The 18,391-nt window shown below is 37.8% G+C and overlaps 1 protein-coding gene across 1 annotated transcript in view; it reads right to left on the bottom strand.

Annotated features, from left to right (window-relative positions):
* Positions 1-18,391, bottom strand: part of LOC124776420 (zinc finger protein 345-like) — a 197,846-nt gene that overhangs the window by 168,880 nt on the left and 10,575 nt on the right. The window contains exon 2 of the mRNA XM_047251415.1: positions 3,128-3,298. Coding sequence (XP_047107371.1) covers positions 3,128-3,222 — 95 coding nt within the window. The 5' untranslated portion in view covers positions 3,223-3,298. The remainder of the gene's footprint in view (positions 1-3,127; positions 3,299-18,391) is intronic.

Genomic DNA, 18,391 nt, shown 5'->3' with positions numbered 1-18,391 from the left:
TTGAATGACTGAATGTAGCATATGCTGGTAACATCATGTGAAAAAGGGGGGGGGGGGGTGTAAGCACTGCTTATGAGGACAGAGAGTGATATACCAACATAAGCGAAATACAGAGATGCACAGAGTATGAAACAGTTTTACCAATGTTACAAAATACGGCATTAAAGGTACCTCAGTAAGACAGTGTTAATGAAGTGTTGAACACACGAGGAACAACATTAAGCTTCAGAAACTTTAGTAACCAGAAGAGAAGTAATAAAGACAGAAATAAAGAGCAATTAAGCACAGGTGTGTACTTTGTTTATCATAGAGAGATAAGAAATGGTGATTAATAGAAAAAATAGAATTATGCTCAAATGAATGTGAGAATCTAATTAATGATAAATATGGTGGGTATAGGTTTAAAGGAATGGGAAAGAGAACTATACACAAGATCCCAGTCTTCCATATCTCATGTAAAGTAATCAGTTTATAACTATGTAATGGTTGATAGTAAGAAACGCATCAAAATGTTATAATCTAGTAACAGAAAATAAGTTTTAAATAAACAGTTCTCAAAGAGAGGTACATGAAAGGGACAGATAAGTATGACATATTTCATAACATATGAGTAATGACATAGTAAGAGTTACAGGGAAGGATATAAAATGAGCATGCAGGAAATTGGTGTTTTATATTACCTGGTATGACCGTTATGCTATGGAGAAAACTTCTTTAGACAGAGTTGGGTGGTGGACAGGTACATTTGGGTGGTGGACAGGTACACCCATCAAAGGGATGGTCAGATTTCTGTGGTCAAGTGAATCTAGAGAAGTAACAACCTCAACCATTTTTGTACGGAAGAAAAATTAAAGGAAGATTTGCATCACAAAGGCAATGAAGTATGTTCACAGTATCTGTCAACAGAATTAGCCTGGATGAAAAAGCAGCTAGTATAGAGACACAAAACTGGGAAGGGAAAATGAATAAAACTGAGTGAGCATTCCCCAAAACAGTTTAAAGCTTATGAATCTACCTGGCCACTGTTGATTCTTTTGAACCTTCATTTTCCATACTTGTTGAATAAATACAAATCTGACATTTAGAGATGTGGGAATTAAGAGTGGAATGTCAACATCTAACTCCTTGCCATAAATAGGGCCCTGAATTTTTATATTTAACTACGAAAAATATGTAGTTACAAAGTAATCACATGGGATTACCTTCGGTTAAAAGTGATATAGTTACGACAAGGCCTGAGCATACATAACAAATGGTTTTCATCGGTTTTCACAGGTACACACAAATTTCCGAGGGAAATAATTGAATGTCATAAGTAATTTTAAGTCATTTACTAGGTTATAACAATGCTATGTTTAACAGAATATTCATTAACAAGTGGGGTGCATAAGGTCATGAAAGAATGAAGATATGCAAAGAGAGTACACAGTTTTATAAATCCAGTTTAGTTTTATCAGAATAATTATCTTTCATAGATACAAAGAAGTAACTTTTATATCTGAGACATCAAGTGATTATTAAGTAAAAATAATAGATTAGAGATATGAATGTATGTATTTTGCTGTGGTGAAAATGTAAGTAACATCTGATCCCAGGAGACCTTGATGTAGAAATAATAGTAACTTAGTAAATAGTGAAAACTACCTGATGCTATAATTATATATAAAAACAAAGATTTTTATATATAATTTTTTCCCACGTGGAATGTTTCCTTCCATTATATTGATGCTATAATTAGTTATGTAAGTTAATCTACAAGACACCTTTTATCTTAGTATGGGGATCTGCAGTGGTAAATGTTGTTATTTAAGGTAGCAATGTGGGACACTTCTTTCTGCTATTCCGATGAAAGATGTTCATGGAGAAATTTAAAGAGGAGGAGATTAGGGTTTAACGTCCAATTGACAATGAGGTCATTAAAAACGGAGCACAAGATCGGATTAGGGAAGGATGGGGAAGGAAATCAGCTGTGCCATTTCAAAGGAACCATCCCAGCATTTTCCTGAAGAGATTTAGGGAAATCACGGAAAATCTAAATCAGGGTGGGTGAACGTGGATTGCAATTATCATCCTCCTGAATGAGAGTCCAATGTGCTAACAACTGCGCCACCTCGCCTGAGGAGAATTTTCATTTTAGTCAGTTGTAGAGAAAGAAATGCCTACTGTGCACACATTTCTTCTTGAATTCAAGTGCAGATATTAAAGGAGAAATGTAAACACGATCCATCAACAAGACGCAACATCGAGCAAGTCTGTTTACTTGCACCGGGGAAGTCATTTACACTTTGCCATCGCAGCTTGGTGATGCTGTGAACTACAGAGAAGAAGAGCTCTGGACAACAATGTTCTCCCCCAGAGAAAAGGAGCTTGTTATAAATTCTGTTATTCGCTTACTTATGCCTTCTCAATCTGTCACTTACAGAGCTGTCATGAGTTATGTTGAGATTGTAAATAAGAGCTCTTTAAATGACATTATAAAAGTTTAGAAGAAACATTAAAATACAGAAGTAGTATTGAAAATGTGGTATATGATTTCAGAGCTAGTTGACAGAGAATATGGACTCCCTTATAGCCCTTTACAGGCTGCAGTTGGAACAAAGTCCGTAGAATAATTGGTGGCATTGCATGGCAGGATCACAGCATCATGAACCGATGAAAAAGCATCCGTAAGAAGATATTCAAGGTAGATGAAATCTACTACTGTCAAGGAGACAGATCACTTCATGGAGTAGACACCCTCATTAAAGAGTGAGTGAGACGGTACCATTCCAAGAGTAAAGCACTCCAGATACTGTACGAGGCTGCAATAAAGATATAATCACAATAATAATAATAATAATAATAATCTTCTTCTGCCAACCCAGGATCAGGCCTTATGGCCTTTTTGGGCCTCACTCTCTCTCTTCCTTGGTCTTCCCACACTCCTCTTTCCAATAGGATTGTATTCCATTGCTTGTTGAGGGGTTCCCTGAGGTGACGTACTGAATACATGCTCTTCCCAATCCTGCTTTCGTCGGAATGCTTTCTCAGTTAATGGCTGTAGCCCCACTCCAGTTCTTTCCTTATTAAAATAATAATAATAATAATAATAATAAAGTGGCTGTAAGTTACAATATCAAGAACATACCTCTTTCCTGAGCTGACAAGTAATTCTATGTCTTCACAGTCATCACCAAAGATCTGGGCTACAGTAGCATCATGTGATGACACCACAGCAGACATGTTTTCTATGTTTGTTTTACATGCAATTGTAACAAACAACGGGAAATATTCAACTGTGTTTCACGATCATCTGCAACTGAAAGAAATATTACATTGTGAATTGTCATTTCAAATAAATCAAAAGACAAGCTGTAAGTATTGTCACTAAATACAACAACAATGTGTTTTGTGTGCTAAAATGGCAATGAAACTAGCTGAAACGGATTTCATAGTCTCACGGAAATATTGTACATGAATTGAAAACTAACTGAAATCAGAACAACTGGGGAAAAAGCCTCCTGAGAAGTGAGAAATTGAAGACCAGATCTCAACTAATAGTGCCATCAATTCATTCTCTCTCTCATCACGTCATAACATTTTCTTTTTATGTTAAATCACAATGACTCAAACCTTACTTTCAGCTGAGTGATCTGTTGTAAATGACTCAATAAGCTGATCTTCATGTCAAAGGCAAACAAAGACCTATCATTTCACTGGGCAAGCTTTTAGGTTTCAAAAACTACCTTCCAGATCTTTAACAAGAAAATCAATGGCCATGAAAGTTATAATATTCAGTATTTTCAAATTTCGCTCTCTCCTCTATCAGCTCTATAATTTTGAAATTGATATACTGATCCCTTTTTTGGACTTTTTATATAAAACAGATACTGCCGTCACTATAATACATAAGAATAAGTACCAGGTCCCTATTTTTCAGTTAAAAGAATTGGCTTTTTGAGTTAACAATATCTTTTTAATGAAAAGGTGTACACAGGTGGTAAAATATGGACAAATCAGCCAGAAGCATCTATACAACCCTGAAGTACGACCCTCTCGATGACATAGTGAAAAGGTTGTTGCTAACAATAGTAAAAGTTTGTTTCACATGCTGATTATATTCTGGAATTTTACCTCTTAATGTTGTAAAAGTTCTTAATACTATTAATGATCACGAATGAGCAACATTCTTAACAAATGGAAGATCAGCATCTACATCCTAGGCCTACCAACGACACATTAACTTGACGAGCACATGTTCAGGTTGACAAGGAAATGGTAAGGAAATTGGGTGTAGACCTGTTATCAAGGAACAATCCTGTTATATACTTGAAATGATTCATAGAAACCATGGAAAACCTAAATCTTGATGACTGATAGGGTCTGAATCCTCTCCTCCTGAATTCAAGACTGGCGTCTTAACAATTGTGCCACCTTCTTACATAAGTTTTTAACAGTACCACAAAAATAGATGTAGAACATTATTAGCAATAAGTTAATATCACAATGATGGATTTTTTCCTTGAGTCTTGAAGCCTGGTAACAGTTAAATTAAATTTTCCACATATCATCATCATCAGTTTTCTGCTATATTAGCTGGTCATTCGCCTTTCCATTTTCTGCGATCCATTGCTTCCTTCATAAGGCTGCTGAATGTTGTACTGTCCATCACGTCATCCAGTATCTGAAATCTCTCCCTTCCTCGCTTCCTTTTCCCTTCTACATAACCTTCTAAAACTGTTTTTATCAGTCCATCATTCTTTCTTAAAATATGCCCAATCCAATTTCTTTTTCTTCTTTTTATTACATCTAGTAACTGTCTTTTCTCTCCCACTCTTCTCAGTACCTCTTCATTTTTTACTCTGTCCATCCAACTTATTCTTTCCGTCCTCCGCCATATCCACATCTCAATAGCCTACAGCTTTGCTCTGTCTTTCTTCCTCAAAGTCCATGTTTCAGTGCCATACAGACGAACACTCCATACCATACATTTTATGAGTCTCTTCCTGAGTTCTCTGTCCAGACTGCTGCAGAAAATTCTCCTTTTCTTATAAAATGCCTCTTTTGCCATTGTTATCCTCGTTTTAATTTCTGTGGTGCACTTCCAGTCGGTGTATATCCTGCTTTCAAGATACTTAAAATTTTGCACCTGTTCCAATTTCTTCATGCAGCATAATTTTTATTTCTCTATTTCCTTCTAGTGCCAATACTTTTGTTTTCTTTGTGTTAATTTTCATTCCATATTTTTTTTCCGTTAGCTTCAATGGTGTCCACCATATCCTGTAATCCTTTTTCTCCTGTGGCTAGAAGGAGCATGTCATCAGCAAGCCTCAAACACCCTACTCTTCTTCCTCCAATTTCTACTCCTTTGTCATCTAATGAGCATTGGTCAATCATATTTTCTAAGTAGAGGTTGAAAAGGGTAGGTGACAAGACAGCATCCTTGCCTTACTCCTTTTCCTAGTCCGATCCAGTTTGTACTTTCTCCTCTCACTTTAACTGAGGCTTTTTGATTAAGATATAATGAGTTTATAAAAGTCTTCTGCTTTTCCAGTCCACTCTCTTTTCCCTCATTATAGTCGCCAGCTTGTCTCATTCTGGAACACTGTCAAATGCTTTTTCTAGATCGATGAAGCACATAAATAGGTCTCTTTCTTTTTCAATAAACCTTTCTCTCAAGATTCGTAGGAGCCCTATTGCATCTCTGGTGCCTGTATTTCATCTAAAGCCAAACTGCTCCTTGCCAATATTATCCTCCATTACTTTTTCAAGTCTATTATTAATTATTCTTAAAATGACTTTGGCTGCATGTGAAATGAGGCTGACTGTCCTGTGCTCATCGCATTTCTTAGTTCCTTGCTTTTTCGGTAATGGAATCATTACTGTTGTCAGAAAGACCTCAGGCCATTCACCACTGTCATGTATTTTATTACATAGCCTCAATATTTCTCTTATTCCATCTTGGTTCAAGCATTTTAATATTTCTCCCAGTATCGTATCTGTACTTACCGCTTTGCCATTTTTCATTGCAGCTATGGCAGACTTTACTTCTTCCATTATGATGGTTGGTCCTTTCTCATCATCACTTACACTGTTGGGTAATTCAACTTCCAGAGTTTCTGGTTTGCGATCTGTGTCATATAGCTGTTTTAAATATTCTTCCCATCTCTGGAGGACATAATCACGATCTTTTTACACTACCTCTTCGTCTTTACTCAAAATTTCCACAGTAGCACTACCTCCCCTGTTTTGATCCCATGTCATAGTCGCATAGTAAGTTGTATAGTAAGTCGTATCTTCCTTTCGTGTCCAGTTCTTCAATTGCATCACATTCCTCTTTTAGCCATTTTTTCCTAGCTGGCTGTTTCTCTTCGCAGTTCATTATTTAACCTTCGGTACATCTTTCTTACATCTTCAGTGTTCTTGTTTTTAAATTTTCTCCTCTCCCCCATCTTATATATCATTTCTTGTGTGACCCATGGTGTTTTTGGCCTTTCTCTTTTTACATATCCTATATTTTGCTGTCCTGCTTTAATGATTCCTTCTTTCAGCATATTCCAGTACTAGTTGGCATTATCAGGTGGTTCTTTGTCTTGTAATGCGTTTAGAAACTCCGGAGACAGCATTTCTGTAATTTGTTCTTTGTTGGATCTTATCTTCTCTAGATCCCTCTTCTTCACCATGGTCGCCTTCTTCAGTTTTTTCATTCGTATTTCTATTTCTGCTATAAGTAAGTTTTGGTTACTATTAATATCTACACCTGGTAATGTGTGCACCTTCTTGATTCCATTTCTGTATCTTTCTTCTACCATTATAAAATCGATTCAGTTTCTGTATTTATCCCCTGGTGATTTCCAAGTGTAGAGCCTCCTCTTGTGGTTCTTGAACCATATGTTTGCCACCATCAGCTGCCTTTCCCTGCAGAAGTCAATTAGCCATTCACCTCTATCATTTCTCTTTCCAAGACCATGACTGCCTACTATGTTTCCCTCTTTCCCTTTTCCCACAATGGCGTTCCAGTCTCCCATTACTATTTTGCAGCATTTTTTATTTTCGTCCATTATTCTCTTTATTACATTGTATGTTTCCTCTACTGTTTGGTCATCATATTCTGAAGTTGGCATATACACCTAAACAATCAGTAAATCTTTTTGTGCTCCTTTCAGCCTTACAGAAATAACTCGGTCATTTGCATAGTCCATATATTCCACACATTTAGCTAATTCCTTTGTCATAATCATTCCTACTCCATTCCTTCCTTTTACTTCTCCTCCTGGGTAGTACAATACATATTCATCTGACTGTAACTCTCCACATCTACCAATTCTAGTCCCCTAAATGGGCAGTTTATTTAATTTTGGCACATATGTTTGTATGTATGTACACGTATATAACTTTTTCAAATGTCGCTGTAAATTTATTTTAATATTTGACTCTATCCAGACAATGTCTACCAACAGACTGACCTACAAACAGTTTTGACATGGTACAGAGTCTGTGACAATACTACAAGAAAACAATGAAGATGAAGTGTATTATCTAAATGGTAATTAATTATTAAAATAATTTACAGTAGTTTCCAACAAAGTTACAGAAATAACTGATAGGTAACAAAACATGGTATTAGTTCATTAATGGAAGCTCCCATGACCAAAAGTACACACAAATAGTATGCATTTTTATCATTGCGAGGACATTGTTCTGTGCCCTGTTATTGTCTGACAAAGCACTTATCTTTTTTCATTGCAGAACTCAAATGAATAAGAATACAACCATTTTGTTTGTAGTGAATGAATTTTGCATGTTTTTCATCTGAATTATGTGGATTAAAGCATTCAACATTTTCCAGATGATGCTCTTGTTCTAACGGAGCACATTCAGATTTATCTACATTGCCTCAAGTAATTTTTGTCTTTTGCACAGTCTCACAAAACACAGCTTCATTAGAAGGCCATCTGATCCCAACAATCTGTCATTTCCCCCGTCAGTACACTCAACTTCTACAGTAAGTACGCACTAGCCTCACATTCTTGTATGCTTCAGTAAGAGGTAATGAGCTGACGAGTATAAACCAACCGCGGAGGAAACGTTCTCGGACACATCATACTCCCAGAACTATAACAGGAAGGAAGGAAGGAAGGAAGCTGATACAGCACAGACGGAACTGCAGAACCTTGATTTCTAATGCATGCAACCCGTAACATTACTCATACTCGTCCTACTTCTGATCTCTAATACTCATCTCACTGTGACATACTTTCTTCTGTAGTGGTCAATCCAAGGATTGGTTTGCAACAGCTACAATGGCAGCTTGTCTCCATTCTGTGCATCTTTCAGCTTTTCTCTTCATTTCTTTACAGGTGTTATCTCCCACATCTTTCACGATTTGATCCATGTACCTCAGTTGTGGTCTTCCTCTTGGTCTTTTTCCCTCGACATATCCCTCTATGACTGTGTTCAGGAGTCCTTTATGTCTTAATAGATGGCCTGTAAATTGCACTCTTCCTTTAACAATGAAACTCCAGAAGCTTCTCTTCTCACCTGCTCTTTCAAGAACCACTTCGTTTGTGACCTTGTCGATCCATTTTATTTTGAGCATGCGTCTATAGCACCAGATTTCAAAAGAAGTTAGCTTCTGGTCTACCTCTGTCCCGAGAGTCCATGTTTCACACCCATAGCATGCCACACTCCACACACATCATTTCAAAAATCTTTTCCTGATTTCAAGGCTGATGCTCTTAGATGTTAATATGTTTTTCTTCTTGTTAAAAGCAGCCTTTGCTTGAGCTATTCTACTTCTCACTTCTGCCTTGCTCCTTCCATCCCTGGTAATATTACTGCCCAGATAAGCAAATTTATCAACTTGTTCAAGCAGTTCATTGCCTACATGAACTTGGACTTTCACTTGATCTTCTTTGTCGCATGCCATTACTTGTGTTTTTGCTTTGTTAATTCTCATATTATATTCTTCACCCATAACTTTATCCATTCTATTCAGTAGGACTACGAGATCTTCTTCACTTTCAGCCAGGAGAGCTATATCATCGGCATATCTTATCATATCTATTCGTTGGCCATGAATTACTACACCTGTCTGTGAATTTTCCCTTACTTTTTTCAGCACCTCTTCAATGTATACGTTAAAGATAACAGGGGATAGTGCGTAACCTTGTTGGACACCTTTCCGTATCTGCACCTCTTCTTGTTTTGTCCGCCCACGGATAACTGTTGTCTCGTTTTTGTACAGGTTCCATATCATTTTTCTATCTTTATGGTCTATTCCTACTTTTTTGAGTACCTCAAACATCTTATCCCATTTAACATTACCAAAGGCTTTCTATACATCTACGAAAGCTATGTACAGGGCTATTACAAATGATTGAAGCGATTTCATAAATTCACTGTAGCTCCATTCATTGACGTATGGTCACGACACACTACACAGATACGTAGAAAAACTCATAAAGTTTTGTTCGGCTGAAGCCGCACTTCAGGTTTCTGCCGCCAGAGCGCTCGAGAGCACAGTGAGACAAAATGGCGACAGGAGCCGAGAAAGCGTATGTCGTGCTTGAAATGCACTCACATCAGTCAGTCATAACAGTGCAACGACACTTCAGGACGAAGTTCAACAAAGATCCACCAACTGTTAACTCCATTCGGCGATGGTATGCACAGTTTAAAGCTTCTGGATGCCTCTGTAAGGGGAAATCAACAGGTCGGCCTGCAGTGAGCGAAGAAACAGTTGAACGCGTGCGGGCAAGTTTCACGCATAGCCCGCGGAAGTCGACGAATAAAGCAAGCACGGAGCTAAACATACCACAGCCGACGGTTTGGAAAATTTGACGGAAAAGGCTAAAGCAGAAGCCTTACCGTTTACAATTACTACAAGCCCTGACACCCGATGACAAAGTCAAACGCTTTGAATTTTCGGCGCGGTTACAACAGCTCATGGAAGAGAATGCGTTCAGTGCGAAACTTGTTTTCAGTGATGAAGCAACATTTTTTCTTAATGGTGAAGTGAACAGACACAATGTGCGAATCTGGACGTTAGAGAATCCTCACGCATTCGTGCAGCAAATTTGCAATTCACCAAAAGTTAACGTGTTTTGTGCAATCTCACGGTTTAAAGTTTATGGCCCTTTTTTCTTCTGTGAAAAAAACGTTACATGACACGTGTATCTGGACATGCTGGAAAATTGCTGATGCCACAACTGGAGACCGACAGCACCGACTTCATCTTTCAACAGGATGGTGCTCCACCGCACTTCCATCATGATGTTCGGCATTTCTTAAACAGGAGATTGGAAAACCAATGGATCGGTCGTGGGGGAGATCATGATCACCAATTCATGTCATGGCCTCCACGCTCTCCCGACTTAACCCCATGCGATTTCTTTCTGTGGGGTTATGTGAAAGATTCAGTGTTTAAACCTCCTCTACCAAGAAACGTGCCAGAACTGCGAGCTCGCATCAACGATGGTTTCGAACTCATTGATGGGGACATGCTGCGCCGAGTGTGGGAGGAACTTGATTATCGGCTTGATGTCTGCCGAGTCACTAAAGGGGCACATATCGAACATTTGTGAATGCCTAAAAAAACTTTTTGAGTTTTTGTATGTGTGTGCAAAGCATTGTGAAAATATCTCAAATAATAAAGTTATTGTAGAGCTGTGAAATCGCTTCAATCATTTGTAATAACCCTGTATGTTTTCAGGTTCTTATCTAGTCGTTTCTCTATTATTAGTTTTAGAGCAAATATTGCTTCTCTGATTCCTCTATCTTTCCGGAATCCAAACTGGTCTTCGGAGAGTGTAGCTTCGACTTTTTGTTCTATGCGTTTTAGCATAATTGAGGTCAATATTTTAGAGGCGTGAGTAACTAGGCTGAGCGTCCTATAATTTTCACATCTTGTAGCATTTGCCTTCTTTGGAATGGGGATCATAATGTTTTTCTCAAAGTCTGTAGGAATTTTACCCTGTTCGTACATGCTGAAAACAAGATTATACAACTCCTGATTTAGTTTTGCTCCTCCAGATTTCAGAAGTTCGGCTGGGATATGGTCTATACCAGGCGATTTGTTGTTTTTCAATTTTTTCAGAGCTAGTTCAAACTCTTCCTTTAATATAGGTTCACCTATGTTGTGTGCATCTACTTCTGCTTCTTCTTCCATGATGTTTTCAGACAGGTCTGGTCCGCTGTACAGTTTTCCTATATATTGTTTCCATCTTTTTGCAACTTCATCATCGTCATCCAACATATTGCCATTTTCATCCATCACACCCCTACACTTGTTTCTTCTGTCTCCAAAGGAATGTCTCACACATTTATAGGCCTTGTCGATATTTCCCTTGCTCATGTTGTCCTCAACTGAAATACAGAGATCATCAAGGTATTTTTCTCTTGCTTGTTTTGCCTCTCTGTTGATTCTGTTTTTCAGACTCTTGTATTTCTCTTGGTCTTCCTTCTTCACAGAATTTTTTAATTTCCTTCTTTCTTCCATCATATTTAGTAGGTCATTAGTGATCCATTCCTTCCTTTTCTCTGTCCTTTCTTTTCCTATTACTTCTTCTGCTGCTTCTAAAATACCAGTTTTTATTTTTTCCCACCTGCTTTGGATGTCATTGCAGCCCTGTGTATTTGTTTTCTTGTCTGTTTCTAGTTGATAGTGCTTCAGTGTATTCTCGTTTTTCAGGTTTGTCAAATCCCATTTACATGTACTTCTTTTTTTAATGTTCTTGAATTTTAGTTCAGTCGTCATCATAACGAGTATGTGGTCACTTTCCACATAACAGCCTGGATATAATCTGCTGTCCTTAACTTGGTTTTTAAATCTTTACTTCACTAATATGAAGTCAATTTGATATCTGTTACTGTCACCAGGCATTTTCCAAGTATATCTTCTTCTTGGATGATGATTAAAGAAGGTATTTGTAATGCAAAGTTTATTTCTTTGGCAGAATTCTACAAGTTTCTCCCCTCTTTCATTTCTTAATCCTAATCCAAAATTCCCTGCCACAGCCTCTTCTTTACCTTCCCCAACAACGGCATTCATACCTCCCATGATGACAAGGTTTTCAGCTCCTTTAATTCTGCCAATTACTTCTTCAAGGTGGTCATACATCATGTCGATTTCATCATCCTCGTGCCTCGTAGTTGGCATGTATACTTGGATTATGATTGTGTCTCTTGGTTTAGTTTCCAATCGGACATAAATTATCCTCTCACTATGTTGAACAAATCCTTTTACTCTTAACCCCATCTCTTTATTGAGGATAATTCCCACTCCTGCAATTCTGGGATTGTCTTGTGCTGTTCCATCCCCTGACCAAAAGTCGCCAGCATTTGGCCATCTCATTTCTGAGACTCCCAGTACATCAATATCCATCCATTTCATTTCCATTTTCAAGTTTTCCAGTTTACTACATTTAAGAAGTGAGTTGACGTTCCATGTTGCTATCCTTCTTACATTAATGCTTTTGTATTTTGGTATCTCTTTAGTTGTCACCACCCGGAGATCCGAATGGGGGACTATTTTACCTCCGGAGAATTTAACCAAAGAGCTTTCCATCATAAGCTGTTGATACTTGGGATACCCGCCCTGGTCCTTAATGGAGTGGTTTCCCGTTGCCTTCTACATTCTATGCCGTTGGCCACCTTGTGGCTCCTCCGCCTTTAGGAGCAGTTTCCCACCCCAAGGGCAAGAGAATGCCCTTCCTTCTAGCCGCTCATCCGCCCTCCTAGAAGGCCGTTGGCAATTGATAGAAGGTAATCTCCTTATCCCGGGAGATATTCGGCTCAGTAGAAGTATAGGTTGGAAATGGAAGACCCCTAGCCGTCGAAACCTAATAGCGTCAGGGTCGGAAAAGAACAAGAGTTGGCCGAGGGTGGCCAAATAGGAAAGATAAAAGTGAGGAGCCTGGCATAAGTAAGTGGAAGCAATGCCAGGACTCAGCTCGGGACCCCGTGGTCGCCAGCCATGTACTCACTAGGTGTGAGTCCCTGAAGTGACATACTACTGGAACCGAATTAATGTACCAATACAGGACTTCAGATTACCCTTGTAACATAATGGTTATATGGCATGTGACACCATATGTGAACAGAACAGTGACAATATTTCTTTTGCACCTATATTAGTATTTGGAATGTAGATTGTGGTGACAGACCGATGTGTGGTGAAGCCTGATGTCTTAAGTTAGGTTGTGGAAAGAGTGAAAAGAGCTGTAAAAATTATGGAAGGAACGAACTTTCAAATGACACCTCCAGATTACATAAGGATTTGTTGAAGGTCATGAGATCCTAACACTTGAAGATAAACAGAAAGAAAACTGCCTGTAAAATGTAAGGGCAATTAGATAGATAGGTAGTTAGTCAGCTTCATGTGCCACGGATCATTCTGCACAATAGATCGTAATGATGTGGAACGAGTCAGTTTACATTCACACTGCAAATTAATTAGTAGATTCTGAACATTTTTTTTTCCTTCAAAAAGAGAAAAGATATACAGATGGCGTCATTAGTAAGTCCTACCCAACATCTTTTACACATTACAGTAATAGAAATCCTTCTACAGAATAGAAGAGACTGTCAGGGAGAAACTTTTTCAGTATGTTTTCAAATTTTAATTTGCTGTCTGACAACCATTTTATATGAGTAGGAAAGTGAACAAAAATTTTTGTTGCAGCATTGCGGAGTAATGAATGTAATTTTTCCTTCTGGTATAGTAATTATGTACATCGTTGTTATTTTTTAATTGTAGTGCATTATTTACACCAAACTTCATGAGGAAATGAATATACTGTGAAGCAATCGTCAGAATGATCAACTCCTTAAACAGATGCCAGCAAGATGATCGTGGGTGAACACCACATAATATTCTTACAGCATGTTTCTGTGGAATGAAGACTCTTTCTTAAAGATGAGTTACCCCAGAACATTATTCCATCTGGCATTATTGAATGTAAATGTGCAAAATATGTCAACTTATTGATTTCTCTTCACTCAAGATTTGCTATGATTATAAGTGCAAGTGTGACTGAACTAAGTTGTTTTAGGAGTTACAAAATGTGCTTTTTCCAATTCCCATTAATACAGGACACATAAGAAATTTGAAGTTTCCACCAAATTTATTATTTTCTTGCCACCTATTATACCAATCACTGGTGCAGTACTCTAGATGTGCTGAACCGAATGTGTTGTCTCTCTTTAAAACTGAGGGCGAGACCATTAGCAGAAAACAAGTCAATGATATTTTTAAGGTCTGACATCTTAAAAAAAAGCATGAAAAGGAATATTACTGATGATGTAATATTTCAGCTCCTACAAAAATGTTGGATCACAACATAAACAGCTACCTTATCACTGGTGTAGTAGTATCTGTTTTTCACTTGATACCTAGTGAAATTTGTGACTGGATTGAGGATTTTTTGGTAGGGAGGAGGCAGCAGTCTATCCTGGATGGAGACTCCTCATCAGATGTAGGAGTGACTTTGGGTGTGTCCCAGGGAAGATGATTATTGACCACACTTGTTGTTCATGTTGTATATTAATGACCTTGTGGACAATATTAATAGTAACCTCAAACTTTTTGCAGATAATGCCATCATCTCTAGTGAAGTGTTGTCTGAAAGAAGCTGCATAAATATTCAGTCAGATATTGATAAGATTTCAAAGTGGTGCAGAGATGGCAATTTGCCTTAAAATTTCATAAATGTAAAATTGTGGACTTCACAAAACAAAAAATTGTAGTGTCATGTGGCTATAGTATAGGGTGACCAAATTATTTTCAGTGAAAACCGGGACACATTCACTCGGGTGCCAATGGACACCTCATTCCACATGTACCCAGGTTTCTTAATTTTAAATATTAATGTTTTGTTGATACATTTTGTTAACCTGATTATTATAACTAATAAGAGGGTACAAAAGATTGATATAATCTAGATTATCTGTATAATTAATGACATTTAATAAACATATACAGTAATAAAGAAATGTATTACGATTTTACAAAATTTTACAGCCATTCAACTTTTAATCAATTATTATTAACATGAGCTGTAATATTACTGAGCACTTGTAGATGGAATTGACTGTCCTTGGAGAAAAGGGTATTCTTCACTGCCTCCAGCCTTCGTGATCATGTCTTTGTTCTTTGAGACACAGTGATAAAACTCGGCACAATCCATTTTGTAGTTGTACAGGATCTGCAGGATTGCCTCAAGAGAGTCCACCTCCATTCTGTTTCTTTCATCAGTCCACTGGATATTCATGAAAGAAAATATTCTTTCCACATTGGCATTATGGGCTGGGATTGCAAATAAATACCTTGCAATTATTACCAACTCAGAGTAATGCTGAAGACAGTCACAGCTTTTAAAAAAACTCACCCACTTCTCATGACATTCCAATGGTGTTTTTTTTTTTTTTCATCATTCCACTTGTGAAGACTTTCTTCAACAAAATTTGTCAGTATGCCGAACTGATCAAAGACAATGGAATCATTGATTTCAATCTCTTTAACATTAAAATAAATGAACTGCTGTTCTCTCCTCTTAGTAACAGTTTCCAGAGTATTTTTCAAAACATCATTTACCTCTATTACACTTTTCGTGCTTCCCTCAATTTCCTTTATCGCATGCTGCAAAGTGCTAGGCTGACTGTGAATGAACCATAAGTAGGCTTCACTTAAAGGGTTACTGAAAAACTAAACCAATATTTTGGGGGCTTTGTCTTCATTTAGGAAAAAATCTTTTAACGGTTCAAACAGGCGGATTACTCTTTCAACTGCTGGAAACAGTGATATCCAGCGAGTTTTCGAGTGACACATTACATTCATATATTCAGTTCCCACATTATCACAGAACTCCTTAAGCCTCTTTGTTCTAACAGTATATATGTAAAAGTGTGAGTACACCTTCATCACAGCTTAAACTGTCAGCAGGTGTCTGCACGCTACTGCGTAAAACATGTGCAGGGCACCCTATGCCTTCAATGTTTTCATGCAATGTTGCCTTTAATTTGGTAAATACGTTGCATTTGCCTTGTCTTTTTAAACCACCAAAGTTAGTGTTGGTGTTGTCTCCACAAAATGCCACACATTTATTTTTCTCAAGATCAAACATTTCGATAGTATTCATACAAAATCTTGAAATTTTGTCAGATGTTTCATTAGGTAGGGAACTCACCTTCAAAAGTTTGGTCTGAATTCCCTGATTAATATCGAAAAACTGAACAACAAATGGAAATATTTTAGTGGCCTTATGATTGCTGGCATCAGTGGATATCCCGTAGAAAGAAGACTTTTTGATGTATTCAAGGCTTTCCTTTACACTCTGGGGAGCAATAACTCCTTTCACTACGGCTGACGCTTTAGTTCTTGCTGAACTAAACTTTTTTGCAATGGAAGAATCATCAAACATAATGCTGTCAAGCTTATTAGTACAATCACTAGATCTATAAGTTTGGTGATGTTTTACCGTGTGGTAGGCTAGTGTAAGCTCGGCTGCTCGAACTTTCATCCCTTCACTTGACTGATGTTTCACAAAATAATTTTGTAGAGTTTTACTGCGGCTCGGTGCACTGTATCTGTTAATGTGTTTCTTTGACCTGATGTGATCAGCTATGTCGGAACGTCCACCATGACTTATTCTAATAAAACAGTTACATACGGAACACTCTGCTTCGTAATCAAAACGACCTTTCTTAATGAAATTCCACTCCTTGGAATAACAGTCACTGAACCTGCAGGCACGTTTCGGCATTGCGTTTCACAGTACTGCAGCAATAATACCACTAATACGAGAAAAAACTATTGCAGTTTGTCTGACAAAACTTCAACTACTACACTGTTCTGACAATGAGTGTGTGAGTAAGTGGCATGACAATCGGACGGTTTCATAGCTCTGTTACAATAATACAGCTTACTACTTGTTGGCCAAAGTACCGCTCAAAGTAAATTATTGCCTGAGTGTATCAATACTGATACTGTGATTACTAGTATGGGACAATGGAGGTTTTAGACAAATAAGCTAAAATATATTAATTTCTTGTGTTGTATTTCCTTTAATATAGCAAAATCCCAAAAATTTGAGAAAGTTTCACGAAATGTGTTTAAAAACTGAATTCCAGGACTTTTGAGTGTCCCGAAACAAATTACCGGAACACAGGGATGAAAACCGGGACATTTGGTCACCCTACTATAGTACCAATGAGTCACAGTTGGAAGTGGCCCCTCCTACAAATACCTGGATATAACACTTTGTAGAGACATAAAATTGAATGCACTCACATGCCCAGTTGCGGGTAAAGCAGATTTCAGCTTATTGGTAGAATATTGGAAAAATGCAATCAGTCTATGAAGGAAATTGCTTACAAATCACTCGTGTGACCCATTCTAGAATACTGCTCACGTGTGTGGGACCTGTACCAAATAGGACTAATAGGGGATACTGAACATATACGGAGAATGGCGGCATGAACGGTCACAGGTTTGTCTGACCTGTGGGAGTGTGTAGTAGAGATGCTGAAGAAACTGAATTGGCAGATTCTTGAAGATAGACATAAACTATCCCAAGGAAGCCTGCTCAAAGAGTTTAAGAACTGTCTTTGCATGATGATTCCAGGAATATATTACACCCTCCTACGTATCTCTCACAAACTGTTACATCAAGATTACATTTATTACAGCACACACAGAGGCATTTAAACAATAATTCCTCTCACACTCAGTATCTGAATGGAACAGGAAGAAACCCTAATAACTGCTACATTGGGACATAAGCTCTACCACGTACTTCACAATGATTTCCGAATACAGAAGCAGATACTCCCTCATTCAAAGTCAAATACAGTATCTTATTCTGTTATCACAACATCCACTTTATTTTATAGAATTATTTAAAGCTTATTTGTGCCTGGAATATTTGTGACTATTTCTTAGACCAGCATCATTACGTTCACTTCTTTAGAGTAGTCAGTTATTCACGATTTAAATAAAGCACTATTGCAAATTATTCATTCATTGAAAGTGCTCTATGTTTGCCAAGAAATTACATGTACAAATGTGACTGACTCATGAATAAAAGCATAAACTCAACAAGCATGCATGTTGCACCAAATGTTCTACGAGTGCCCCCCTGTCAGATGACATACATCAAGCAATAGTCAAGTACATTCCATACTTTATGTAGCAACATCCTGTCAATGGTCATCACACAACAGAACTGATGTGTACTCTGAGCTGTTCCAGCATTCTTCGTATTTGGGGTACATAAACACAGTCCTCAACGTACCTCCACCGGGAAAAGTCACAAGACATGAGGTCATATGACCTGGGGAGCTGAGGGAACAGAGCCACATCATCTTCATCACTACACCCAATTCAGCGATGTGAAAGTTCATCATTTAGGTA

Source organism: Schistocerca piceifrons, chromosome 2, assembly GCF_021461385.2.
Source record: "Schistocerca piceifrons isolate TAMUIC-IGC-003096 chromosome 2, iqSchPice1.1, whole genome shotgun sequence".
NCBI lineage: Eukaryota > Metazoa > Arthropoda > Insecta > Orthoptera > Acrididae > Schistocerca > Schistocerca piceifrons.
This window is presented reverse-complemented; position numbering and strand designations above follow the sequence as displayed.